The sequence below is a fragment of the Engystomops pustulosus genome, chromosome 7, assembly GCF_040894005.1.
Source record: "Engystomops pustulosus chromosome 7, aEngPut4.maternal, whole genome shotgun sequence".
Taxonomy (NCBI): Eukaryota; Metazoa; Chordata; class Amphibia; order Anura; family Leptodactylidae; genus Engystomops; species Engystomops pustulosus.
This window is the reverse complement of record NC_092417.1, coordinates 1,465,156-1,492,445: the sequence shown is the minus strand read 5'-3', so window position 1 is coordinate 1,492,445 and position 27,290 is coordinate 1,465,156. Positions and strand designations below refer to the sequence as shown.

General features: G+C 57.7%; 1 protein-coding gene across 4 annotated transcripts; it reads right to left on the bottom strand.

The window, feature by feature from the left end:
• Window positions 1-6,406: 6,406 nt before the first annotated feature.
• Window positions 6,407-26,358, bottom strand: PIP5K1A (phosphatidylinositol-4-phosphate 5-kinase type 1 alpha). 4 transcript variants are annotated; one of them, XM_072114414.1, is made up of 17 exons: window positions 26,076-26,358; window positions 18,328-18,375; window positions 17,932-17,978; window positions 14,140-14,232; window positions 13,935-14,065; window positions 13,736-13,853; window positions 13,509-13,661; window positions 13,123-13,422; window positions 12,797-13,002; window positions 12,374-12,457; window positions 12,252-12,300; window positions 12,097-12,181; window positions 7,810-7,941; window positions 7,603-7,732; window positions 7,470-7,529; window positions 7,300-7,384; window positions 6,407-7,217 (listed from the first exon to the last, which is right to left on the bottom strand). In XM_072114414.1, the coding sequence occupies exons 1-17, from the start codon at window positions 26,116-26,118 to the stop codon at window positions 7,215-7,217; spliced, it is 1,767 nt and encodes a 588-aa protein (XP_071970515.1). In that variant the 5' UTR covers window positions 26,119-26,358; the 3' UTR covers window positions 6,407-7,214. The 4 variants fall into 4 exon arrangements, with proteins under 4 accessions (XP_071970515.1, XP_071970517.1, XP_071970516.1 ...); XM_072114416.1 differs by lacking the exon at window positions 14,140-14,232; XM_072114415.1 differs by lacking the exon at window positions 18,328-18,375 and having other exon boundaries at window positions 26,076-26,356.
• Between the last annotated feature and the right edge of the window lie 932 nt (window positions 26,359-27,290).

Here is a 27,290-nt window from a genome sequence, read left to right as displayed (position 1 = left end):
TTGTTTCTTGTCCGTCCGGACTTTATTATGTAAATAATTTTAAAATATACATGGCATGTCCCCTAGACCATATAGAGGAATATTCCTAGGGTCTAGGGGACATGCCATGTATATTTTAAAATTATTTACATAATAAAGTCCGGACGGACAAGAAACAATTTTTACCCTGGCGCTGGTGCGGAGCTCCGTTTCTTTCTTCGAGGTTCTGGATAAAGTGTGGCTGTCTTCAAAATATGTCCGGTTGAAGATTCCCAGCTACAAGCTTGGCCCTCGCTATCTGGGTCTATTTGAGGTGCTGAAGCGTATTCACCCTGTGGCCTATAAGCTGCGCCTTCCTCCCACCATGCGCATCCCGAGCTCCTTTCATGTCTCCCTGCTCAAGCCTGTCATCTTGAATCGCTTCTCCCAGCAAGATCCTCCTCCTACTCCAGTGGCGGACTCTACCAACACCTATGAGGTAAAAGAGATCTTGGACATGAAGACGGTGAGGGGGAAGCGGTTCTTCTTGGTTGACTGGAGGGGGTTCGGGCCTGAAGAAAGGTTGTGGGAGCCAGAGGACAACATATTGGATCGTAATCTTCTGCAGAGGTTCCTCCAGCCTAGGAGGAGGGGGAGGCCAAGGGGGGAAGGGTACTGTCATGGGTGGTCCCGCGACCCACATCGCGGGTCGCGGGCTCACCCGTGCCGCCCTGCCCCCGCCAGCGCATCTCACCCGGCCCGGCTCCTGGCTCGCTCCCCTTTGCTGTGTGCGCGCGTCCCCGACTGCTAGGGCGCGTGCGCGGCATCTTCTCCAAATTTATTAATTGGCACTGGCCATATTGCCCAATTCTTCATAAGCCTGCTTCTTCCTGTAACCCTTGCCGGATCTTTGTGCCTCATAGCCTTAGAGAAAGCTTCCAAGCGATTATTCCTGTGTTCCTGTGTATTCCTGTGTGTTCCCGCTCCTGAGTCCTGTGTTACCCGAGTTCCTCCGTGTTGCTGTGTTCCGTGTGCCTGTGTTCCCGCTCCCACCTGCCTGGACCTCCCGTTGCTGACCTTGGACTTGACGTTGCATCTCTGCCGCCTGCCCTGACCCTGCCTGGACCCTGCCGCTAAGGTACCTCGACCTCGGCTGCCACCGCGGGCTGGTCGCACCTGTGGAACGACCTAGTGGTATCCTGCCGCAGCAAGTCCAACCCGCTTTGCGGCAGGCTCTGGTGAAAACCAGGTGTCGGCTAGTTCCATCTCCCGCGGTGGTCCAGAGGATCCACTGATCCTGACAATATTTTATTATAGTTATTATTTATTTAATGAGTGCTTGGTGTGCTGGGGCCGGTGACACGGAGCCTCCGGAGCAGCCTACAGGAAAAACAACGGAGAAAGTGTTGTTTTCCATTCCTCCATCAGACTCTGGAGATGTGAGACTGTCCGGAGTCTTTAAGGATAAGAGGCCTCTTGCATCCAGCGAACAGCGGTGGACAAACCTTTATAAAACTGCTTGACAACAAGGGGTTAATGCCAGTGAGGCAGAGGGCACTAGTAGGTGGCTCTACCCCCAGTGTCCAGTGACGCCAAGGCAACTCCAGGTCCTCCTGGCCCAGCTGGTGTGACTGATGCAGGGCTAATGTACATAGTGTGGTAAGTGTGGGGGTGGTGAATGGTGCTGATTGGGGTGATCCTGGTGTGAGTGCTTGTCCATTTGCACCCCCAGTGGTAGCCTCCCCTATAGGGAGGTATGCAAGGGTGGTGCAGCTCCTCCTGAAGATGAACTTCAGGGCTAGTGACATCTTTGCCCTGATACATCCTTATGGTACTCCGGAGTTCGATGTCAGCTTTGTTCGGCCGGAGGGCTTAGAGCTCTTCTGGTCGAATTATGAGCTGGCAAAGAACGAGCTGTGCAAGCAGTGTCTCACCAAAACGTAGTCAAGAAAGTGACCGTTTTGACCTGTAACGAGTCACTTTCTTGCATGGACATCATGACGTGGCTCAGTCGTTATGGTGAAGTAGTTCAGGTACCTCAGAAAAACCGTGATGAATTTGGCATTTGGTCTGGAGCCTGGACCTTCATTATGAAGTTGAAGTGTTCAGGCGGCACAGTCGCCCACATTCCTTCTTCAGCCTTTCTTGGGCGGGACAGAATCCTGATTTTCTACCAGGGGCAGCCGAAGGTCTGTCACAGGTGCGGTGACCCCACACACTTTAGCGCCAGCTGCCAAGTGCAGAAGTGCGCTTTGTGTGGTGGGCTAGGTCATCTCGCTGCATCCTGTAAGGAAATTAGGTGTAACCTGTGTGGTGAGCTCGGTCACCCTTTCAGCCGTTGTCCTCGCTCCTTTGCCAATGCGGTTGTGACCCCAGTGGAGGAGAGCCATGAGGTTGCTTCTGCTGGGGAAGGTACCAGCAGAGGTGGAGGAGCTGAGGGGCCTGTGAAGAAAAGCAAGAATAAGTCACCTTCTCAGTTGAGGCGGCTTGAAGCCAGACAAAAAGGGAGAGAACTGGGGAAGCCTCAGGTTGCTGGGGTGACCCTTGGTCCTTCCTCAGAGGCTGGTCATGCTACTGAGGCCCTGAGGGATGATGAGTTGGATGAGGAGGTCAGGAGGATGGAGCGCGAGAAAGGTGCCATGTACTCCACGTCCTCCCATTATGAGAGTATGGATGAGGATAACAGGATTTGGCTAGAAAATAAGCGCAAGCAGAAAAAAAAAAAGCGCGGCGTATCTAAGGTACCTAAGGAAGGGAAAACTTCCTCCCCTCTGGTCGAGCTTTCCAACCGGTTCCTCACCCTCGATGAGATCGCCTCCTCGGGAAGAGAGGCTGAGGGTGGGGTTCTGGAGGTGGCGGCGGAGCAGCCTGTAGGGGGCGCCGAGTCTCTATCCTCTGGGGAAGCTGGGTCCTCAGAGTGGGAGACTGACTCAGAGTCAGGAGACAAGGACGAAGGAGAGGGTGGTCCGGGTGGGTCCTTGGGGGCCAATAATAATAATGTGGACACCTCGATTTCTTTGAAAAGAAGTTGCCCCAATTCTGAAGGCAAAAGGAATCCTCTTCAGAAGACAGTAGAGGGAAGGGTAGTAGTAAGAAAAAAGCGGTTTCCTTTAAATATGTGGGGATTCACATATCTAGATCACCAACAGAGATGCTAGACAAGAACATCTGGCCTTTGGTCGCTCATTTCAAATCCAAATTTGAAATTTGGTCCAAACTCCCTCTCTCAGTGGCAGGACGTATAAACCTCATCAAGATGGTAGTGCAGCCTAAGTGCTTATACATGACCACTAATGTATTTGTGCCTATCCCTAAATCCTTTTTCAAAGATATGGATTCCATGTTCATCCCCTTCATCTGGGGGGCAGGTCGGTCCAAACTACGATATAATGTAATCCACCAATGCTACCTCACTCCAATACGGTTGCATAAGATGAGCCGTATTCCTTCCCCCAGCTGCCACCGGTGTAATCACGCACCTGCCTCTTTCTGGCATATGATTTGGGCATGCCCATTTCTGCAGACCTTTTGGAAGGAGGTAATTGATACCTTAACGGACATAGTCGAGACCCCGATTGACATCTATATGTTTATTTGGGCTCTTGGATGAGGAGCAATGGCCTCATCACACTAGAATCTTCCTCCAGGAGGCAGTGTTTATGGCCCGAAAGGCAGTGGCGCTCTGCTGGATGGATCCTCGCCCTCCCAGATGCTCTCGGTGGAAAACCCTAGTTAATAATTCCATAGGAGAAGATAGTGTTTCTGCATAGGAAACGCCCTGAGAAATTCACTAAGGTATGGGGGGAAATGGTGCGATTCGCCCCTTACTATGTACTCAGCCTCTGCTATGTCCTCCTCGCTTGATGCCCTTGATGAGGGAAATAGAGTTGTACATAACAAATTCATGCTATGCACACAGTCCTGCATATTGGTAGTCGGCTAATTTCTTATTCCAACTGTCCATGATTTCAAATGATCCATGTATGATTCTCCAAATGAGTGTAAACCAATATTTGTATTTGATTGTTCTCTATTTTTTATGGTTGTTATGGAATATGCACATTTCAGTACAACCTTGTATTATTATACCCTTATACCCCAACTTGGTGTCTCCAATGATGACGATGCTGTACTGAGAAAAAATGACTTGTTTTATATTATTCAATAAATGAGTTTAAAAAGAAAAAAAACTCAATCACTCATGATGGCGGCACCCACTCCGTTGACGCTGGCGTCCATTAATGTCGCCAGCATTAAGTCTGATGCGGCTAGATTTGCGGCCTTTGATTTTCTCGGCCGTGTTGAAGCCGACATTTTATTTTTGCAGGAGACCAGGCTGCCAGATTTGGCGGCCGTGTTTAAAGCTAAGAGGGAATGGAGACACGGGCCTTCCTATTGGTCTCTTGCGGCCGAGCCGTATAGCGGAGTGGCGGTCCTTTTCACCGCACCGGTAGAATGCCGACGAGTTATTGAGTTAGAAATGGGGAGGTGCCTGATCCTGGATGTCCTCATGAAGGGACAAGAACTGCGCCTAATTAACATCTATGGTCCCCAGTCCAAGTGGGACAGGAAGTGTCTCTTTATGAGGATCAAGCCCTACCTTTTTACAAGTCGGCAGGTGGTCTTTGGAGGGGACTTCAATGCTGTCACGAGGTCCCAGGATAGGGGAGGTTCCAGAGACAAGCTGACTTATGATAGCGTCGCTCTTAATAGCATAGCTAGTGAGGCTCGCCTGGTGGATGTCCACATCCGGCACACCCCAGGCCACGCGGGGTTCACCTATTATAGGGGTAGCTGCAGGTCTAGAATAGACAGGTTTTATGTAAAGGATGAAGCCATTTCTTCACCAGTTTCTGTTGTTGAGGTGGAGTTCTCCGACCACTGCTTAATTCTAATCTAAATTTTACAAAATCCATCCACATGGGAAGAGGCCATGAGAAGCTCAGAATGTCGCTTGGACAAATGTGTTTGTGTGATTTCTGGGCGCTGATTTTATGAATAGACCCGACCATTTGGGGGGCGATGTAATGTTACTGTCCCAGCAGAATATTCAGTCTGTGGTTGTGGTCGGCTTTGACCTCTTCTGGAATGAGTTGTACCTGGCGGGACTGCTGCTCTGTAACCCACACATTAACCCTTGCCTATAATGTCCTTCCGTCCTGGTTGGGATCATGGTATTGTGGTTTGAAGCTTCTCTCCCAGCATGTCTGCTGCATTTACCCTTTCCATGGATCTGATGGCCTTCGCGAAGGCTGCCGTCTGCCATCAATCTCACGCTTCAGCGGCTTTCCCTAGGACCATCGTGAAGATGTTGAGGTACCGACTTCATACATAATGGGGCCCTTTGGTCCAGCTCAGGCACCACAGTTCTTTAGTCTTGTGTTTTGAACCCTTTGTTACATAAGACAAGCTTTGACTTGTTGGCTTTCAGATGACAATCCCGATCAGGAACCAGGACCTCAGCTTATACATGGCAATTCTTTTTCTCAATGAATGTGGTTTCGGTGGAGGCTTCATCCACTAATAACTTTTCAGGTTCCCTGATGGAGCTCCAGAAGGTTTAGTTGGCCAATCCTGTTCTATATTCTTTGTAAATAAGTAGGAGACATAATGAGCAGAACGTGCCCTCATCATGTCCCAGGCAGAATTGAACGGAGCAAACGTTTCCACAGTGGACAAACAAGGCGTTCCTCCAAGCTGAAGATGACCTTAATGTTAGGTCCAGGGGGTTTTCACCAAAGACGGCAGGAACAATTCCAAGCAGACGTTCCCTTCATACATTGGATGATTCCATTAGAAGAATAAGCATTAGATGGTCCTGGAATTTACAGATTTTTATTTTTGAGCCTGTGACTTTCAGGTTTTCCACTTGGTGGTTCTACGATTAAGGAGACTTAGTCAAGGTATTCCTAGCTCAGCAACCTCCACCTTTCTCTATGTCGTAGTCCAGGTCCTGCTTATACATCCACCACTAAGGACCAGCATAGCGGCGGTTATCACCTCTACCTCAGATTCCTCTCTGATGTGGACGATAACCCCCCCCCCCCTTGCCCAACCCCAAATCAGTCCTGCAGAAGGTTCACACCGGCCTAGACGTACATGGATTATTTTTCTAGGATATCTTCTCGGCCTCGAGGTTTGATCACATTAACTTTCTATGATGCTTAGGAAGGTTTTGTTAACGTGTCCCAGCATTCAGTATCAATCTACCCCAATTTTGTCACAGCTCCAATACAAGGCTACGTGTCTCCATGGGTACAGACTATATCCTGACGGAGCCATACTGCACCTATGGAGCAGCTCTACAATTGGACTCATCATCTTAACACCCGACTACGACGAGCTGGTAGTCTGTGCCCATCACTAGGCAGAGCTCTGCGTATTAGACTTTAGAGACCATGTCAGCAGACGAGACCACCGCCGCAGAGAGGTCACACCCAGAGCGATGGAGTTTTCAGGTCTCAGTTTATGTGCCCGGCCCCCCATACAGTCCATACACTTAAATAAAACTCTCATAAATAGTAAAAACACCAGATGGTAAGAAGAAACTGATTATATAAAAGAATGACCGGAGACTGGAGGAACCGGAACCAGAAGGTGCAGCAGCTGTACGTGGCGGGTGAGGAGGTCCGGGACACGGGTGGCAACTGCTAAAGTGCACCGGGTGCATGATGTGGCCTCTCACCGAGACCCTCGAACATGTAGGGGGATAAGGCAAAATAAATACAGTGTCATGTGGGGAACGCAGCGATGAGCGTGTCTGGGGGGCGGAGGGGTGCCGGACCCCCACACCCTGTAACAGAGCCCAGCTGCTGCACCTCTGACTGAACGGACAGATAAAAATGTGAATCAGCTCAAGGCCGGAGGCGAGTGCGGGTCCGGGAGGCGGCCATGGCCTCCGTTGGCACAGGAGGGAGTCCTTCCTTCCTTCCTAGGCAGCAAATGCTTCAGTTTTGTATCATTTTTTTTTGGTCCAAGTTTACTCAACGCAGCATCCAGAACAGCACAAAGTCATTGCAGCCGTCAGTCTACTCCAAAAATATATTAAATAGGGGGAGAGACTCCTCTCGAGGGGCTGCAGATAAGGCGGACGTGAGGAGCTGATCCCCCCCGCGTTTGTAACATTCACCAGGGTCCTGGCAGAGGTTGGGGGGGCTCCAGGCCCACCACCTCATTATGTCCAATAATACAGTGTCCCAGAGGCTCGCTCAGGAGAGGCTCCTAGGCTCCAGGTAAGTAGGTGGCAGAGGATCCCATCACTGTCAAGACAAAGATAACAAATCAGAGCAGAGCAGAAGACTTGAGAGCGTGGCGCCCCCTAGAGGACTGCGAACCACTTACAAAGCAGATCTCTGTCTCTATCTGACTGGCATCCAGCGCAGGCTCCTCGTCCTCCTCCTCCTGTTGTGTGTGAGCGTCCTCCACCCTGGAGAGAGGAATCCCACCATTACAGCAGACCCCACACACCAGGACCACCCCCAGGACCAGTATCCAGTGGTGCAGCTACTCACCTCTCCCGTGCGTTTGTGTCGTCCATCGTGTCAGATTTGTGAACTTCTACGCCAACCGCCCTGCAAACAGAAACAGAAGCTGAGTATTCAGCGGCCGCACAGAACCCCGCAGCTCCGTGGGGCGAGCACCTACCTATGTGCTGGCGAGTTTAACCCTCCGCTGCCTAAAGACGAAGTGGACAGAGTGGTGGCCAGCGAGTCGCTGGCGGCTTCATCCACTGGAGGGGTTCGGGGGAGCACGTCAGGGCGGCCGTACGACCCTCCTGCGATAACAGATATCAGTCAATTGGAGGACTGAAAGGCGACCCCCAAAAGAGGGCGATGCGAGGGGCACACTCACCCTGATCGGCCTCCGGGCTCAGATACGGCTTGTTCTCTCCTGTCAGTTGTAGCTGCGTGGGCACCGTGGCCTGCGTGGCCCTGCGGACGATGCCCGGCATGATCCGGCTCTTCTTAGAGGGCGAGGCTTTTACTGTGGAGAGGACACACGGTCAGTACAGAGAATGGGGGGCGCTCACATCCAGGCTCCAGGACCCCCTTCCCCCAGTACAGAGAATGGGGGCCCTCACATCCTGGCTCCAGGACCCCCTCCCCCCAGTACAGAGAATGGGGGGCGCTCACATCCTGGCTCCAGGACCCCCACCCCCCAGTACAGAGAATGGAGGGCACTGACATCCTGGCTCCAGGACCCCCTCCCCCCAGTACAGAGAATGGGGGGCGCTCACATCTCGGCTCCAGGACCCCCTTCCCCCAGTACAGAGAATGGGGGGCGCTCACATCCTGGCTCCAGGACCCCCACCCCCCAGTACAGAGAATGGAGGGCACTCACATCCTGGCTCCAGGACCCCCTCCCTCCAGTACAGAGAATGGGGGGCGCTCACATCTCGGCTCCAGGACCCCCTTCCCCCAGTACAGAGAATGGGGGGCGCTCACATCCTGGCTCCAGGACCCCCTCCCCCCAGTACAGAGAATGGGGGGCTCACATCCTGGCTCCAGGACCCCCTCCCCCCAGTACAGAGAATGGGGGGCGCTCACATCTCGGCTCCAGGACCCCCTTCCCCCAGTACAGAGAATGGGGGGCGCTCACATCCTGGCTCCAGGACCCCCTCCCCCCAGTACAGAGAATGGGGGGCTCACATCCTGGCTCCAGGACCCCCTTCTCCCAGTACAGAGAATGGGGGGCTCACATCCTGGCTCCAGGACCCCCTTCCCCCAGTACAGAGAATGGGGGGCACTCACATCCTGGCTCCAGGACCCCCTCCCCCCAGTACAGAGAATGGGGGCGCTCACATCCTGGCTCCAGGACCCCCTTCCCCCAGTACAGAGAATGGGGGGCGCTCACATCCTGGCTCCAGGACCCCCTTCCCCCAGTACAGAGAATGGAGGGCGCTCACATCCTGGCTCCAGGACCCCCTCCCCCCAGTACAGAGAATGGGGGGCGCTCACATCTCGGCTCCAGGACCCCCTTCCCCCAGTACAGAGAATGGAGGGCACTCACATCCTGGCTCCAGGACCCCCTCCCCCCAGTACAGAGAATGGGGGGCTCACATCTTGGCTCCAGGACCCCCTCCCTCCAGTACAGAGAATGGGGGGCGCTCACATCTCGGCTCCAGGACCCCCTTCCCCCAGTACAGAGAATGGGGGGCGCTCACATCCTGGCTCCAGGACCCCCTCCCCCCAGTACAGAGAATGGGGGGCTCACATCTTGGCTCCAGGACCCCCTCCCCCCAGTACAGAGAATGGAGGGCACTCACATCCTGGCTCCAGGACCCCCTCCCCCCAGTACAGAGAATGGGGGGCGCTCACATCTCGGCTCCAGGACCCCCTTCCCCCAGTACAGAGAATGGGGGGCGCTCACATCCTGGCTCCAGGACCCCCTCCCCCCAGTACAGAGAATGGGGGGCTCACATCCTGGCTCCAGGACCCCCTTCTCCCAGTACAGAGAATGGGGGGCTCACATCCTGGCTCCAGGACCCCCTTCCCCCAGTACAGAGAATGGGGGGCACTCACATCCTGGCTCCAGGACCCCCTCCCCCCAGTACAGAGAATGGGGGCGCTCACATCCTGGCTCCAGGACCCCCTTCCCCCAGTACAGAGAATGGGGGGCGCTCACATCCTGGCTCCAGGACCCCCTTCCCCCAGTACAGAGAATGGAGGGCGCTCACATCCTGGCTCCAGGACCCCCTCCCCCCAGTACAGAGAATGGAGGGCACTCACATCCTGGCTCCAGGACCCCCTTCCCCCAGTACAGAGAATGGAGGGCGCTCACATCCAGGCTCCAGGACCCCCTCCCCCCAGTACAGAGAATGGGGGGCGCTCACATCCTGGCTCCAGGACCCCCTCCCCCCAGTACAGAGAATGGAGGGCACTCACATCCTGGCTCCAGGACCCCCTCCCCCCAGTACAAAGAATGGGGGGCGCTCACATCCTGGCTCCAGGACCCCCTCCCCCCAGTACAGAGAATGGAGGGCACTCACATCCTGGCTCCAGGACCCCCTCCCCCCAGTACAGAGAATGGGGGGCGCTCACATCCTGGCTCCAGGACCCCCTTCCCCCAGTACAGAGAATGGGGGGCGCTCACATCCTGGCTCCAGGACCCCCTCCCCCCAGTACAGAGAATGGGGGGCGCTCACATCCTGGCTCCAGGACCCCCTTCCCCCAGTACAGAGAATGGAGGGCACTCACATCCTGGCTCCAGGACCCCCTTCTCCCAGTACAGAGAATGGGGGGCGCTCACATCCAGGCTCCAGGACCCCCTTCCCCCAGTACAGAGAATGGGGGGCGCTCACATCCTGGCTCCAGGACCCCCTCCCCCCAGTACAGAGAATGGGGGGCTCACATCCTGGCTCCAGGACCCCCTTCCCCCAGTACAGAGAATGGGGGGCGCTCACATTTTGGCTCCAGGACCCCCTTCCCCCAGTACAGAGAATGGGGGGCTCACATTTTGGCTCCAGGACCCCCTCCCCCCAGTACAGAGAATGGAGGGCACTCACATCCTGGCTCCAGGACCCCCTTCTCCCAGTACAGAGAATGGGGGGCGCTCACATCCTGGCTCCAGGACCCCCTTCCCCCAGTACAGAGAATGGAGGGCGCACACATCTTGTCTCCAGGACCCCCTCCCCCCAGTACAGAGAATGGAGGGCACTCACATCCTGGCTCCAGGACCCCCTTCCCCCAGTACAGAGAATGGAGGGCACTCACATCCTGGCTCCAGGACCCCCTTCCCCCAGTACAGAGAATGGGGGGCTCACATCCTGGCTCCAGGACCCCCTTCCCCCAGTACAGAGAATGGGGGGCGCTCACATTTTGGCTCCAGGACCCCCTTCCCCCAGTACAGAGAATGGGGGGCGCTCACATCCTGGCTCCAGGACCCCCTTCCCCCAGTACAGAGAATGGGGGGCGCTCACATCCTGGCTCCAGGACCCCCTTCCCCCAGTACAGAGAATGGGGGGCGCTCACATTTTGGCTCAGGGACCCCCTCCCCCCAGTACAGAGAATGGGGGGCGCTCACATTTTGGCTCCAGGACCCCCTCCCCCCAGTACAGAGAATGGAGGGCGCTCACATCCTGGCTCCAGGACCCCCTCCCCCCAGTACAGAGAATGGAGGGCGCTCACATCCTGGCTCCAGGACCCCCACCCCCCAGTACAGAGAATGGGGGGCTCACATTTTGGCTCCAGGACCCCCTCCCCCCAGTACAGAGAATGGAGGGCGCTCACATCCTGGCTCCAGGACCCCCTCCCCCCAGTACAGAGAATGGAGGGCACTCACATCCTGGCTCCAGGACCCCCTTCCCCCAGTACAGAGAATGGGGGGCTCACATTTTGGCTCCAGGACCCCCTTCCCCCAGTACAGAGAATGGAGGGCGCTCACATCCTGGCTCCAGGACCCCCACCCCCCAGTACAGAGAATGGGGGGCTCACATTTTGGCTCCAGGACCCCCTTCCCCCAGTACAGAGAATGGAGGGCGCTCACATCCTGGCTCCAGGACCCCCTCCCCCCAGTACAGAGAATGGAGGGCACTCACATCCTGGCTCCAGGACCCCCTCCCCCCAGTACAGAGAATGGGGGGGGCTCACATTTTGGCTGCAGGACCCCCTCCCCCCAGTACAGAGAATGGGGGGCGCTCACATCCTGGCTCCAGGACCCCCTTCCCCCAGTACAGAGAATGGAGGGCGCTCACATCCTGGCTCCAGGACCCCCTCCCCCCAGTACAGAGAATGGAGGGCACTCACATCCTGGCTCCAGGACCCCCTCCCCCCAGTACAGAGAATGGGGGGCGCTCACATCCTGGCTCCAGGACCCCCTCCCCCCAATACAGAGAATGGGGGGCTCACATTTTGGCTCCAGGACCCCCTTCCCCCAGTACAGAGAATGGGGGGCGCTCACATCCTGGCTCCAGGACCCCCTCTCCCCAGTACAGAGAATGGGGGGCTCACATCTTGTCTCCAGGACCCCCTCCCCCCAGTACAGAGAATGGGGGGCACTCACATCTTGTCTCCAGGACCCCCTCCCCCCAGTACAGAGAATGGGGGGCTCACATTTTGGCTCAGGGACCCCCCTCCCCCCAGTACAGAGAATGGGGGGCTCACATTTTGGCTCAGGGACCCCCCTCCCCCCGATACTCACGTGGTATTTTCTTGAAGACTGTGTTACACATAAACTTCTGGAACCGTTCTGCATAGAAACCCGGTCTGTGAACCGAAACCGTGTCCTAAACAGAGACATCAGGTTACCACAAGGACATGAGAACCACAGAACCCATCGCCCCGGGGACTACTCACCCCATCGTGCACCAGCGCCTTCCAGGAGTGCTCCAGCTTCTTTATGAACCTGTGAAAAGACACAAGACAGAGTGAGCCCGGATCATCGGGAGGCCGGGGCGCCCCGGAGCAGAGGGACTGACCTATAGGACTGCAGGACGTCGATGATCCCGATGTACAGCAGGAGACGCTCCCCTTTGGCGTTACGAGCAGGAATGCCGCCCATCCTACGGACAGAGACGCCAGCGTTATAGAGGCGGAGCTCGCACCGGACGCCCCCTCCGCAGGCCAGGCAGGGGCAGCTCCATTTATTTGATTACTTTTAGTTTATTTATTATTATAGATGCCATATAACACATCTAATGGCTTCTCCCTGATACGGCTGTGTAAGGTCATGTGACCAGAACACTGCTGCGGGTCACGTGACCAAACATCAGGGCGCAAGGCTGCAGCCGCAGAAAGGCCCAGTGCTTATTTATAACGCATACTGCCTGCACAAGCATCTATGACATCTATACAGGCGTTATTACGACCTCTGGAGGAGGAGACAAGGACTGGGGACCTACTGATCATCCGTCTCTATGGGGCCCCCTCGCCGAGCCTCGCCCTGGATGGACTCCATGGCGGTGGAGTAGAGTGCTTTCTGCGCCACCGGTTTTCGGGTGTCGGTCTGCGTGTGGCCGTCCACCACGGTCATCTCCTTTTGGGCATGGTCCATGTTGTGGATGCCCACCAGTAAGCTGTAGTCCATGATCTTGAAGCTCTGAAGAACCTGCACCAGAAACACAGGGAAGACAAGACTGAGGGCGACACACAGCAACAAACCACCAGCACTGTGGGAAGGAGTGAACAGTCAGTGACAGCATGCAGAGATCTTGAGGTGCCCTCTCACCAGACAGTCTCTCTGGATGGTCTTGCACAGGGCGCTGAACATGTCCGGGTCCAGGAAGAGCCCCTCGGGTATGTCCTGCATGAAGTCCAGGTCCTTGTAGGTGGGGAAGCTCTTCTCCCGCTCTTTGGGGGAGGCGCGCCTCTTGTAGGTGGACCCCTTCAGGTCGTACTTCAGGTGCATCTTGACCGATCGCGGGAGCAGGTTGTTCATCACCACGATCCGGATGTTCTTTCCGCCGGCTTGGACGCAGTAGAGTCCATAGAACTTGGGTAGAAGGGTGCGAGGGTTCTGGTTCAGATTCTGGAGGAGGAGGCAGGAGAGTAGGGAGTAAGTGGAGGGATTGGGGGGGGGTCCAGGTCCATCGGCTGGGGGTGCCCCCTCCTTACCATGTAATACCCGGGCAGCAGCTTCTGTAAGAACTCGGCCTCCTTGTGCTGCACCGTCTTGATGATGAACTCGTCGTCTGCGGAGACGTAGAAGATGGAGCCGCTGGCCCCGGAGTTGGAGAGCTCGATGAGGGACTCGTTACACAGCGAATACTGCGGGGAGAGAGGGACAGAGCTCAGACCTCCAGCGCCCCCCCATGTGCCAGCTCCGGGGGGCTCACACTCACCAAGTAATCATCAGGCCGGATGCCGAAGAGCTCCCTGAAGTATCGGAAAGCCACCGGGGCGTAAGTCTTAAAGCGGAAGTCGTTGTAGTGATGGGCGGGCGTCAGGTTACTGCCCTCGCTGCAGGAAGACGACACAAGATTATACAAGGGGGCGGGCACTGGGGGGGGTCAAGTCATGTGGGAGGAGCCGCACACTTACCCCGGAAAAAATATGCTCTCGACCACGTAGAAATCCTGCATGAGGACGTCCCTCTCGGGCTTGGTGCTGAGGCTGCCCACCGTGTGCGTGATGCCCAGCTGGATCGCCCCTTTAAGAGCTGACGACGTAGTCTGAGGAAGAGGAGGGGGATCACATTACTACTCAAGACATGCAGAAAGTGGGGGGCCACAGCCTCTGCACCCACCTTCTTATATGTGGTCTCCCCTGTAGGGTTCACACCTCTGTGCCCAATCTTCTTCATGGTGGGTGCTCCAGCCTGAGCCGAGGGATCGGGGATCTGGGAAGGACAGACAGACCCAGGGTCACCCGAATACCTCCATCTATGGGACCGAAACTTCCCAAACAGCTGAGACCCTCAGACGCAGGGAGACCACTCTACACTACAAGAGGACCCCACCACAGAGCTGCACTCACTATTCTGCTGCGGGTGCAGTCACTGTGTACATACATGACATTACTTATCCTGTACTGATCCTGAGTTACATCCTGTATTATACTCCAGAGCTGCACTCACTATTCTGCTGCTGGTGCAGTCACTGTGTACATACATGACATTACTTATCCTGTACTGATCCTGAGTTACATCCTGTATTATACTCCAGAGCTGCACTCACTATTCTGCTGCTGGTGCAGTCACTGTGTACATACATGACATTACTTATCCTGTACTGATCCTGAGTTACATCCTGTATTATACTCCAGAGCTGCACTCACTATTCTGCTGCTGGTGCAGTCACTGTATACATACATGACATTACTTATCCTGTACTGATCCTGAGTTACATCCTGTATTATACCCCAGAGCTGCACTCACTATTCTGCTGCTGGTGCAGTCACTGTGTACATACATGACATTACTTATCCTGTACTGATCCTGAGTTACACCCTGTATTATACCCCAGAGCTGCACTCACTATTCTGCTGCTGGTGCAGTCACTGTGTACATACATGACATTACTTATCCTGTACTGATCCTGAGTTACATCCTGTATTATACCCCAGAGCTGCACTCACTATTCTGCTGCTGGTGCAGTCACTGTGTACATACATGACATTACTTATCCTGTACTGATCCTGAGTTACATCCTGTATTATACCCCAGAGCTGCACTCACTATTCTGCTGCTGGTGCAGTCACTGTGTACATACATGACATTACTTATCCTGTACTGATCCTGAGTTACATCCTGTATTATACCCCAGAGCTGCACTCACTATTCTCCTGCTGGTGCAGTCACTGTGTACATACATGACATTACTTATCCTGTACTGATCCTGAGTTACATCCTGTATTATACCCCAGAGCTGCACTCACTATTCTGCTGCTGGTGCAGTCACTGTGTACATACATGACATTACTTATCCTGTACTGATCCTGAGTTACATCCTGTATTATACCCCAGAGCTGCACTCACTATTCTGCTGCTGGTGCAGTCACTGTGTACATACATGACATTACTTATCCTGTACTGATCCTGAGTTACATCCTGTATTATATTCCAGAGCTGCACTCACTATTCTGCTGCTGGTGCAGTCACTGTGTACATACATGACATTACTTATCCTGTATTGATCCTGAGTTACATCCTGTATTATACCCCAGAGCTGCACTCACTATTCTGCTGCTGCTGCAGTCACTGTGTACATACATGACATTACTTATCCTGTACTGATCCTGAGTTACATCCTGTATTATACCCCAGAGCTGCACTCACTATTCTGCTGCTGGTGCAGTCACTGTGTACATACATGACATTACTTATCCTGTACTGATCCTGAGTTACATCCTGTATTATATTCCAGAGCTGCACTCACTATTCTGCTGCTGGTGCAGTCACTGTGTACATACATGACATTACTTATCCTGTACTGATCCTGAGTTACATCCTGTATATACCCCAGAGCTGCACTCACTATTCTGCTGCTGGTGCAGTCACTGTGTACATACATGACATTACTTATCCTGTACTGATCCTGAGTTACATCCTGTATTATACCCCAGAGCTGCACTCACTATTCTGCTGCTGGTGCAGTCACTGTACATACATGACATTACTTATCCTGTACTGATCCTGAGTAACATCCTGTATTATACCCCAGAGCTGCACTCACTATTCTGCTGCAGGTGCAGTCACTGTGTACATACATGACATTACTTATCCTGTACTGATCCTGAGTTACATCCTGTATTATACCCCAGAGCTGCACTCACTATTCTGCTGCTGGTGCAGTCACTGTGTACATACATGACATTACTTATCCTGTACTGATCCTGAGTTACATCCTGTATTATACCCCAGAGCTGCACTCACTATTCTGCTGCAGGTGCAGTCACTGTGTACATACATGACATTACTTATCCTGTACTGATCCTGAGTTACATCCTGTATTATACCCCAGAGCTGCACTCACTATTCTGCTGCTGGTGCAGTCACTGTGTACATACATGACATTACTTATCCTGTACTGATCCTGAGTTACATCCTGTATTATACTGCAGAGCTGCACTCACTATTCTGCTGCTGGTGCAGTCACTGTGTACATACATGACATTACTTATCCTGTACTGATCCTGAGTTACATCCTGTATTATACTCCAGAGCTGCACTCACTATTCTGCTGCTGGTGCAGTCACTGTGTACATACATGACATTACTTATCCTGTACTGATCCTGAGTTACATCCTGTATTATACCCCAGAGCTGCACTCACTATTCTGCTGCTGGTGCAGTCACTGTGTACATACATGACATTACTTATCCTGTACTGATCCTGAGTTACATCCTGTATTATACCCCAGAGCTGCACTCACTATTCTGCTGCTGGTGCAGTCACTGTGTACATACATGACATTACTTATCCTGTACTGATCCTGAGTTACATCCTGTATTATACCCCAGAGCTGCACTCACTATTCTGCTGCTGGTGCAGTCACTGTGTACATACATGACATTACTTATCCTGTACTGATCCTGAGTTACATCCTGTATTATACTCCAGAGCTGCACTCACTATTCTGCTGCTGGTGCAGTCACTGTGTACATACATGACATTACTTATCCTGTACTGATCCTGAGTTACATCCTGTATTATACCCCAGAGCTGCACTCACTATTCTGCTGCTGGTGCAGTCACTGTGTACATACATGACATTACTTATCCTGTACTGATCCTGAGTTACATCCTGTATTATACCCCAGAGCTGCACTCACTATTCTGCTGCTGGTGCAGTCACTGTGTACATACATGACATTACTTATCCTGTACTGATCCTGAGTTACATCCTGTATTATACCCCAGAGCTGCACTCACTATTCTGCTGCTGGTGCAGTCACTGTGTACATACATGACATTACTTATCCTGTACTGATCCTGAGTTACATCCTGTATTATACCCCAGAGCTGCACTCACTATTCTGCTGCTGGTGCAGTCACTGTGTACATACATGACATTACTTATCCTGTACTGATCCTGAGTTACATCCTGTATTATACCCCAGAGCTGCACTCACTATTCTGCTGCTGGTGCAGTCACTGTGTACATACATGACATTACTTATCCTGTACTGATCCTGAGTTACATCCTGTATTATACTCCAGAGCTGCACTCACTATTCTGCTGCTGGTGCAGTCACTGTACATACATGACATTACTTATCCTGTACTGATCCTGAGTTACATCCTGTATTATACCCCAGAGCTGCACTCACTATTCTGCTGCTGGTGCAGTCACTGTGTACATACATGACATTACTTATCCTGTACTGATCCTGAGTTACATCCTGTATTATACCCCAGAGCTGCACTCACTATTCTGCTGCTGGTGCAGTCACTGTGTACATACATGACATTACTTATCCTGTATTATACCCCAGAGCTGCACTCACTATTGACATGTCGTACCAGTAAACCCCTGCAGATTATATAGACAGCGCCACTATCAGGTGGAGCAGAGGTTGTGCAGGGCAGGTACTTACCCCTATGTTGCCCTCCAGCTGTATGCTCCTCTTCATGGTGGGGGCTCCTGTAATAGACAAGTAGATTATTATAATATAAAACACTCACAGGATTCATTCATGTACATAACTCCGCCTTCTATTATGCTAATGACAACACACCTCCAGCAGAGCTGTTAATCCACCAATCACAGCAGGTTAAGCCTCATCCTATGTGCAGAACACAAATGGTTAATGGCTGCACCTCAGCCAGGCATAGCGCCCCCCGGAGGTCACACCATACTGCACACACGGGGCAATAGTCGTGTACTACCCCCTAATACCACCAGGAGGCACTAGATCCACACTGCCAGCACTGCCCCCTAGTGGAGCACAGGACATGCAGCATGCGGGGGGGGGGGGGGGGGGAGGGGGTACCTCTGCGGGGGATGAGACCGCCCAGACCACAGCAGAGACCGCACCGAGCTGGGGGGAGACAGAGGAGGACAACCACCATCATCATCATCAGACTGGGCCCAAGAGATGATACCCCACCAGGTGTGATACCAGAGAACTGCAAGCTATACAATATCACAGGACCCCCCCCATCGGAGGGGGAGGAGCAGGGTGGTGACAGGACCCCCCAGACCATCGGAGGGGGAGGAGCTGGGTGGTCACAGGACCCCGCAGAGCATCGGAGGGGAGGAGCAGGGTGGTGACAGGACCCCGCAGAGCATCGGAGGGGGAGGAGGTGGGTGGCGACAGGACCCCGCAGAGCATCGGAGGGGAGGAGCAGGGTGGTGACAGGACCCCGCAGAGCATCGGAGGGGGAGGAGCAGAGTGGCCACAGGACCCCGCAGACCATCGGAGGGGGAGGAGCAGGGTGGTCACAGGACCCCGCAGACCATCGGATGGGAGGAGCAGGGTGGTCACAGGACCCCGCAGACCATCGGAGGGGGAGGAGCAGGGTGGTGACAGGACCCCGCAGAGCATCGGAGGGGGAGGAGCAGAGTGGCCACAGGACCCCGCAGACCATCGGAGGGGGAGGAGCAGGGTGATGACAGGACCCCCCAGACCATTGGAGGGGGAGGAGCAAGGTGGCCACAGGACCCCGCAGACCATCGGAGGGGGAGGAGCAGGGTGATGACAGGACCCCCCAGACCATTGGAGGGGGAGGAGCAAGGTGGCCACAGGACCCCGCAGACCATCGGAGGGGGAGGAGCAGGGTGGCGACAGGACCCCGCAGGGCATTGGAGGGGGAGGAGCAGAGTGGCCACAGGACTCCGCAGACCATCGGAGGGGAGGAGCTTGGTGGTGACAGGACCCCCCAGACCATTGGAGGGGGAGGAGCAGAGTGGCCACAGGACCCCGCAGAGCATCGGAGGGGGAGGAGCAGGGTGGTCACAGGACCCCCCAGACCATTGGAGGGGGAGGAGCAGAGTGGCCACAGGACCCCGCAGACCATCGGAGGGGGAGGAGCAGGGTGGTCACAGGACCCCGCAGACCATCGGAGGGGGAGGAGCAGGGTGGTCACAGGACCCGGCAGACCATCGGAGGGGGAGGAGCAGGGTGGTCACAGGACCCCGCAGACCATCGGAGGGGGAGGAGCAGGGTGGTCACAGGACCCCGCAGAGCATCGGAGGGGGAGAAGCAGGGTGGTCACAGGACCCCGCAGAGCACCGGAGGGGGAGGAGCAGAGTGGCCACAGGACCCCGCAGAGCATCGGAGGGGGAGGAGCAGAGTGGCCACAGGACCCCGCAGACCATCGGAGGGGGAGGAGCAGAGTGGCCACAGGACCCCCCAGACCATCGGAGGGGGAGGAGCAGGGTGGTGACAGGACCCCCCAGACCATCGGAGGGGGAGGAGCAGGGTGGTGACAGGACCCCGCAGAGCATCGGAGGGGGAGGAGCAGGGTGGTGACAGGTCCCCGCAGACCATCGGAGGGGAGGAGCAGGGTGGTGACAGGACCCCGCAGACCATCGGAGGGGAGGAGCAGGGTGGTGACAGGTCCCCGCAGACCATCGGAGGGGAGGAGCAGGGTGGTGACAGGACCTGGAGGATCTCCGGTACCCGGCTGTATTGGGGTGTGTGGGTGCAGGACACTTGCAGAACCTGATGTACAGGTGACACGAGGCTCAGACCTGACATGTGACCCGGTGATGTCATCGCTGTCACGGGAAACACGAGTCTCAGGCGCTGCCAAACAGGGAAAGAATGTGAAGTATGCGGCAGGAGCCCGCCCCGGAGCCCGTGCAGCACATATTAACTAGAGCCTGCCCAGGTAGGAGGGAGGGGGTGAGAGCAGTACAGGGGTGCCCGGGGCAGGATAGAGGGGGGCATATGGCAGTACAGGGGCCCCGGGCAGGATAGAGGGGGGCATACGGCAGTACAGGGGCCCGGTGCAGGATAGAGGGGGGCATATGGCAGTACAGGGGTGCCCGGGGCAGGATAGAGGGGGGCATATGGCAGTACAGGTGCCCGGGGCAGGATAGAGGGGGGCATATGGCAGTACAGGTGCCCGGGGCAGGATAGAGAGGGGCATATGGCAGTACAGGGGCCCCGGGGCAGGATAGAGGGGGGCATATGGCAGTACAGGGGCCCCGGGGCAGGATAGAGGGGGGCATATGGCAGTACAGGGGCCCCGGGCAGGATAGAGGGGGGCATATGGCAGTACAGGGGCCCGGGCAGGATAGAGGGGGGGCATATGGCAGTACAGGTGCCCGGGGCAGGATAGAGGGGGGCATATGGCAGTACAGGGGCCCCGGGCAGGATAGAGGGGGGCATATGGCAGTACTGGGGCCCCGGGCAGGATAGAGAGGGGCATATGGCAGTACAGGTGCCCGGGGCAGGATAGAGGGAGGCATATGGCAGTACAGGGGCCCCGGGCAGGATAGAGGGGGGGCATATGGCAGTACAGGGGTGCCCGGGGCAGGATAGAGGGGGGCATATGGCAGTACAGGGGCCCCGGGCAGGATAGAGGGGGGGCATATGGCAGTACAGGGGCCCCGGGCAGGATAGAGGGGGGCATACGGCAGTACAGGGGCCCGGTGCAGGATAGAGGGGGGCATATGGCAGTACAGGGGCCCCGGGCAGGATAGAGGGGGGCATATGGCAGTACAGGGGCCCGGGCAGGATAGAGGGGGGCATATGGCAGTACTGGGGCCCCGGGCAGTATAGAGGGGGGCATATGGCAGTACAGGGGCCCCGGGCAGGATAGAGAGGGGCATATGGCAGTACAGGGGCCCCGGGGCAGGATAGAGGGGGGCATATGGCAGTACAGGGGCCCCGGGGCAGGATAGAGAGGGGCATATGGCAGTACAGGGGCCCCGGGCAGGATAGAGGGAGGCATATGGCAGTACAGGGGCCCCGGGCAGGATAGAGGGGGGCATATGGCAGTACAGGGGCCCCGGGCAGGATAGAGAGGGGCATATGGCAGTACAGGGGCCCCGGGCAGGATAGAGGGAGGCATACGGCAGTACAGGGGCCCGGGCAGGATAGAGGGGGGGCATATGGCAGTACAGGGCCCCCGGGCAGGATAGAGGGGGGCATATGGCAGTACAGGGGCCCTGGCAGGATAGAGGGGGGCATATGGCAGTACAGGTGCCCCGGGCAGGATAGAGAGGGGCATATGGCAGTACAGGGGCCCTGGCAGGATAGAGGGGGGCATATGGCAGTACAGGGGCCCGGGCAAGTTCACAACTCTGGCTGCAGTTAATATTTGATACACGATTAGTCCTGTACTAATATCCATGTACTGCCCCCACGCCCCCCTCCATCCTGCCCGGGGCCACTGTACTGCCCCCACGCCCCCCTCCATCCTGCCCGGGGTCACTGTACTGCCCCCACGCCCCCCTCCATCCTGCCCGGGGCCACTGTACTGCCCCCACGCCCCCCTCCATCCTGCCCGGGGCCACTGTACTGCCCCCACGCCCCCCTCCATCCTGCCCGGGGCCACTGTACTGCCCCCACGCCCCCCTCCATCCTGCCCGGAGCCACTGTACTGCCCCCACGCCCCCCTCCATCCTGCCCGGAGCCACTGTACTGCCCCCACGCCCCCCTCCATCCTGCCCGGAGCCACTGTACTGCACCCACGCCCCCTCCATCCTGCCCGGGGCCACTGTACTGCCCCCACGCCCCCCTCCATCCTGCCCGGAGCCACTGTACTGCCCCCACGCCCCCCTCCATCCTGCCCGGGGCCACTGTACTGCCCCCACGTCCCCCTCCATCCTGCCCGGGGCCACTGTACTACCCCCACGCCACCCTCCATCCTGCCCGGGGCCACTGTACTGCCCCCACGTCCCCCTCCATCCTGCCCGGGGCCACTGTACTACCCCCACGCCCCCCTCCATCCTGCCCGGGGCCACTGTACTACCCCCACGCCACCCTCCATCCTGCCCGGGGCCACTGTACTACCCCCACGCCCCCCTCCATCCTGCCCGGAGCCACTGTACTGCACCCACGCCCCCTCCATCCTGCCCGGGGCCACTGTACTGCCCCCACGCCCCCCTCCATCCTGCCCGGAGCCACTGTACTGCCCCCACGCCCCCCTCCATCCTGCCCGGAGCCACTGTACTGCACCCACGCCCCCTCCATCCTGCCCGGGGCCACTGTACTGCCCCCACGCCCCCCTCCATCCTGCCCGGAGCCACTGTACTGCCCCCACGCCCCCCTCCATCCTGCCCGGGGCCACTGTACTGCCCCCACGTCCCCCTCCATCCTGCCCGGGGCCACTGTACTACCCCCACGCCCCCCTCCATCCTGCCCGGGGCCACTGTACTACCCCCACGCCACCCTCCATCCTGCCCAGGGCCACTGTACTGCCCCCACGCCACCCTCCATCCTGCCCGGAGCCACTGTACTGCCCCCACGCCCCCCTCCATCCTGCCCGGGGCCACTGTACTGCCCCCACGCCCCCCTCCATCCTGCCCGGGGCCACTGTACTACCCCCACGCCCCCCTCCATCCTGCCCGGGGCCACTGTACTGCCCCCACGCCACCCTCCATCCTGCCCGGGGCCACTGTACTGCCCCCACGCCACCCTCCATCCTGCCCGGGGCCACTGTACTGCCCCCACGCCCCCCTCCATCCTGCCCGGAGCCACTGTACTGCCCCCACGCCCCCCTCCATCCTGCCCGGGGCCACTGTACTGCCCCCACGCCCCCCTCCATCCTGCCCGGGGCCACTGTACTGCCCCCACGCCCCCCTCCATCCTGCCCGGGGCCACTGTATTACCCCCACACCCCCCTCCATCCTGCCCGGGGCCACTGTACTGCCCCCACGTCCCCCTCCATCCTTCCAGGGGCCACTGTACTGCCCCCACGTCCCCCTCCATCCTGCCCGGAGCCACTGTACTGCCCCACGCCCCCCTCCAAGCCCGGGGCCACTGTACTGCCCCACGCCCCCCTCCATCCTGCCCTACACTCCCTCCCCCCTTCTGTTTGCCTCCCCTCGCTGCTGCCCCCCTCCTGCACTACCCCCACACAGGGCTGAGCGGTGACATGGGCGGGGCAGAGGTTGTGGGGCCCCGTGTAACGTCCAGCGCTGAACCAGAAGTCGTCTGAGGATTCCAGGTGATGAGATCATAACAGGAAGGAGACGACGGAGGAAAACAACCTCATTACCAACACCCCGGGCCCCAGAGGGCAGGACCCAGCCACAACCAACCTACCCCCGGGCCCCAGAGGGCAGGACCCAGCCACAACCAACCTACCCCCGGGCCCCAGAGGGCAGGACCCACCCACAACCAACCTACCCCGGGCCCCAGAGGGCAAAACCCACCCACAACCAACCTACCCCGGGCCCCAGAGGGCAAAACCCACCCACAACCAACCTACCCCGGGCCCCAGCGGGCAGGACCCAGCCACAACCAACCTACCCCGGGCCCCAGAGGGCAGGACCCAGCCACAACCAACCTACCCCGGGCCCCAGAGGGCAGGACCCAGCCACAACCAACCTACCCCGGGCCCCAGAGGGCAGGACCCAGCCACAACCAACCTACCCCGGGCCCCAGAGGGCAGGACCCAGCCACAACCAACCTACCCCGGGCCCCAGAGGGCAGGACCCAGCCACAACCAACCTACCCCGGGCCCCAGAGGACAGGACCCACCCACAACTAACCTACCCCCGGGCCCCAGAGGACAGGACCCAGCCACAACCAACCTACCCCGGGCCCCAGAGGACAGGACCCAGCCACAACCAACCTACCCCGGGCCCCAGAGGACAGGGCCCAGCCACAACCAACCTACCCCGGGCCCCAGAGGACAGGACCCAGCCACAACCAACCTACCCCGGGCCCCAGAGGACAGGACCCAGCCACAACCAACCTACCCCGGGCCCCAGAGGACAGGACCCAGCCACAACCAATCTACCCCCGGGCCCTAGAGGGCAGGACCCAGCCACAACCAACCTACCCCGGGCCCCAGAGGACAGGACCCAGCCACAACCAACCTACCCCGGGCCCCAGAGGGCAGGACCCAGCCACAACCAACCTACCCCGGGCCCCAGAGGGCAGGACCCAGCCACAACCAACCTACCCCGGGCCCCAGAGGGCAGGACCCAGCCACAACCAACCTACCCCGGGCCCCAGAGGGCAGGACCCAGCCACAACCAACCTACCCCGGGCCCCAGAGGGCAGGACCCAGCCACAACCAACCTACCCCGGGCCCCAGAGGGCAGGACCCAGCCACAACCAACCTACCCCGGGCCCCAGAGGGCAGGACCCAGCCACAACCAACCTACCCCGGGCCCCAGAGGGCAGGACCCAGCCACAACCAACCTACCCCGGGGCCCAGAGGGCAGGACCCACCTATAACCAACCTACCCCGGGGCCCAGAGGGCAGGACCCACCTATAACCAACCTACCCCAGGCCGCAGACGGCAGGACCCAGCCACAACTAACCTACCCCCGGGCCCCAGAGGGCAGGACCCACCCACAACCAAACTACCCTGTACTGTACGGACTGTACTGACCCCGCTAGGAGTTACCCCCGGGGCCCTGAGGACTGTACTGACCCCGCTAGGAGTTACCCCGGGGCCCTGAGGACTGTACTGACCCCGCTAGGAGTTACCCCGGGGCCCTGAGGACTGTACTGACCCCGCTAGGAGATACCCCCGGGGCCCTGAGGACTGTACTGACCCCGCTAGGAGATACCCCCGGGGCCCTGAGGACTGTACTGACCCCGCTAGGAGTTACCCCGGGGCCCTGAGGACTGTACTGACCCCGCTAGGAGATACCCCCGGGGCCCTGAGGACTGTACTGACCCCGCTAGGAGATACCCCCGGGGCCCTGAGGACTGTACTGACCCCGCTAGGAGTTACCCCGGGGCCCTAAGGACTGTACTGACCCCGCTAGGAGTTACCCCGGGGCCCTGAGGACTGTACTGACCCCGCTAGGAGTTACCCCGGGGCCCTGAGGACTGTACTGACCCCGCTAGGAGTTACCCCGGGGCCCTGAGGACTGTACTGACCCCGCTAGGAGTTACCCCGGGGCCCTGAGGACTGTACTGACCCCGCTAGGAGTTACCCCGGGGCCCTGAGGACTGTACTGACCCCGCTAGGAGTTACCCCGGGGCCCTGAGGACTGTACTGACCCAGCTAGGAGTTACCCCGGGGCCCTGAGGACTGTACTGACCCCGCTAGGAGTTACCCCGGGGCCCTGAGGACTGTACTGACCCCGCTAGGAGTTACCCCGGGGCCCTGAGGACTGTACTGACCCCGCTAGGAGTTACCCCGGGGCCCTGAGGACTGTACTGACCCCGCTAGGAGTTACCCCGGGGCCCTGAGGACTGTACTGACCCCGCTAGGAGTTACCCCGGGGCCCTGAGGACTGTACTGACCCCGCTAGGAGTTACCCCGGGGCCCTGAGGACTGTACTGACCCCGCTAGGAGTTACCCCCGGGGCTCTGAGGACTGTACTGACCCCGCTAGGAGATACCCCCGGGGCCCTGAGGACTGTACTGACCCCGCTAGGAGTTACCCCGGGGCCCTGAGGACTGTACTGACCCCGCTAGGAGTTACCCCGGGGCCCTGAGGACTGTACTGACCCCGCTAGGAGTTACCCCCGGGGCCCTGAGGACTGTACTGACCCCGCTAGGAGATACCCCCGGGGCCCTGAGGACTGTACTGACCCCGCTAGGAGTTACCCCGGGGCCTCGGTTATGACTTCCCCTCCCGGGCGCGGACACTTACCTGGGCTGGGGCCCCCCTCGGGCTCCGCTTCTGCTGTTGCCATGTCAGTGGTGCAGGGCCGCACTCAGGGGCCCATACACAGGCCGGGGCCCCTGCAATGCCCGGGCTGTCGGTGCGGTGGTGCTGCGGGCGCGGTGCACTCTGGGAGATCCCGGTGTCGCTAACGAACAATTCCGTCGGTCGCGGTTTCTGTCACCGGCGCGTGCGCAGAGCGAATTCCCGGGGAGGCGGGGCATCGGTGACGCACGACGTGCCGAGAGAGGCCGCACCCCCGTGACGTCATAGCAGCGGGGCACGTGACCCAGAAAAGACGCCGTGAAGCCGCACGTGGCTACGAGTGCCCCGCCCCCATGTTATTACACCGCACGCTGCTGCGACACCTCAGCTCTGTGTAAGCCGCATCGAGCGAGAGCGGGGTCACAGCGGAGGGAGGCGCGTCCTAGCAGTGATGCAGGGAGTCCTCGGCTCCCCGCAGCATCCTATCACACTGTATATATATATAGATATCCTGCATGTGTCGCTTCCCTGCTCAGGTCCCCGGGGTTCACCTTCTTCTTCCTGGTGCATGTAAGTGCATTGTCCGTGTATAATGCGCTGTGCGGGGAGTCACTAAGATCCTGCACCCGATATCCTGCATGTGTCGCTTCCCCGCTCAGGTCCCTGGAGTTCACCTTCTTCTTCCTGGTGCATGTAAGTGCATTGTCCATGTATAATGCGCTGTGCGAGGAGTCACTAAGATCCTGCACCCGATATCCTGCATGTGTCACTTCCCCGCTCAGGTCCCTGGAGTTCACCTTCTTCTTCCTGGTGCATGTAAGTGCATTGTCCATGTATAATGCGCTGTGCGGGGAGTCACTAAGATCCTGTGCCCGATATCTTGCATGTGTCACTTCCCCGGTTAGGTCCCAGGAGTTCACCTTCTTCTTCCTGGTGCATGTAAGTGCATTGTCTGTGTATAATGCGCTGTGCGGGAAGTCACTAAGATCCTGCGCCCGATATCCTGCATGTGTCACTTCCCCGCTCAGGTCCCCGGAGTTCACCTTCTTCTTCCTGGTGCATGTAAGTGCATTGTCCGTGTATAATGCGCTGTGCGGGGAGTCACTAAGATCCTGCGTCCGATATCCTGCATGTGTCTCTTCCCCGCTCAGGTCCCTGGAGTTCACCTTCTTCCTGGTGCATGTAAGTGCATTGTCCGTGTATAATGTGCTGTGCGGG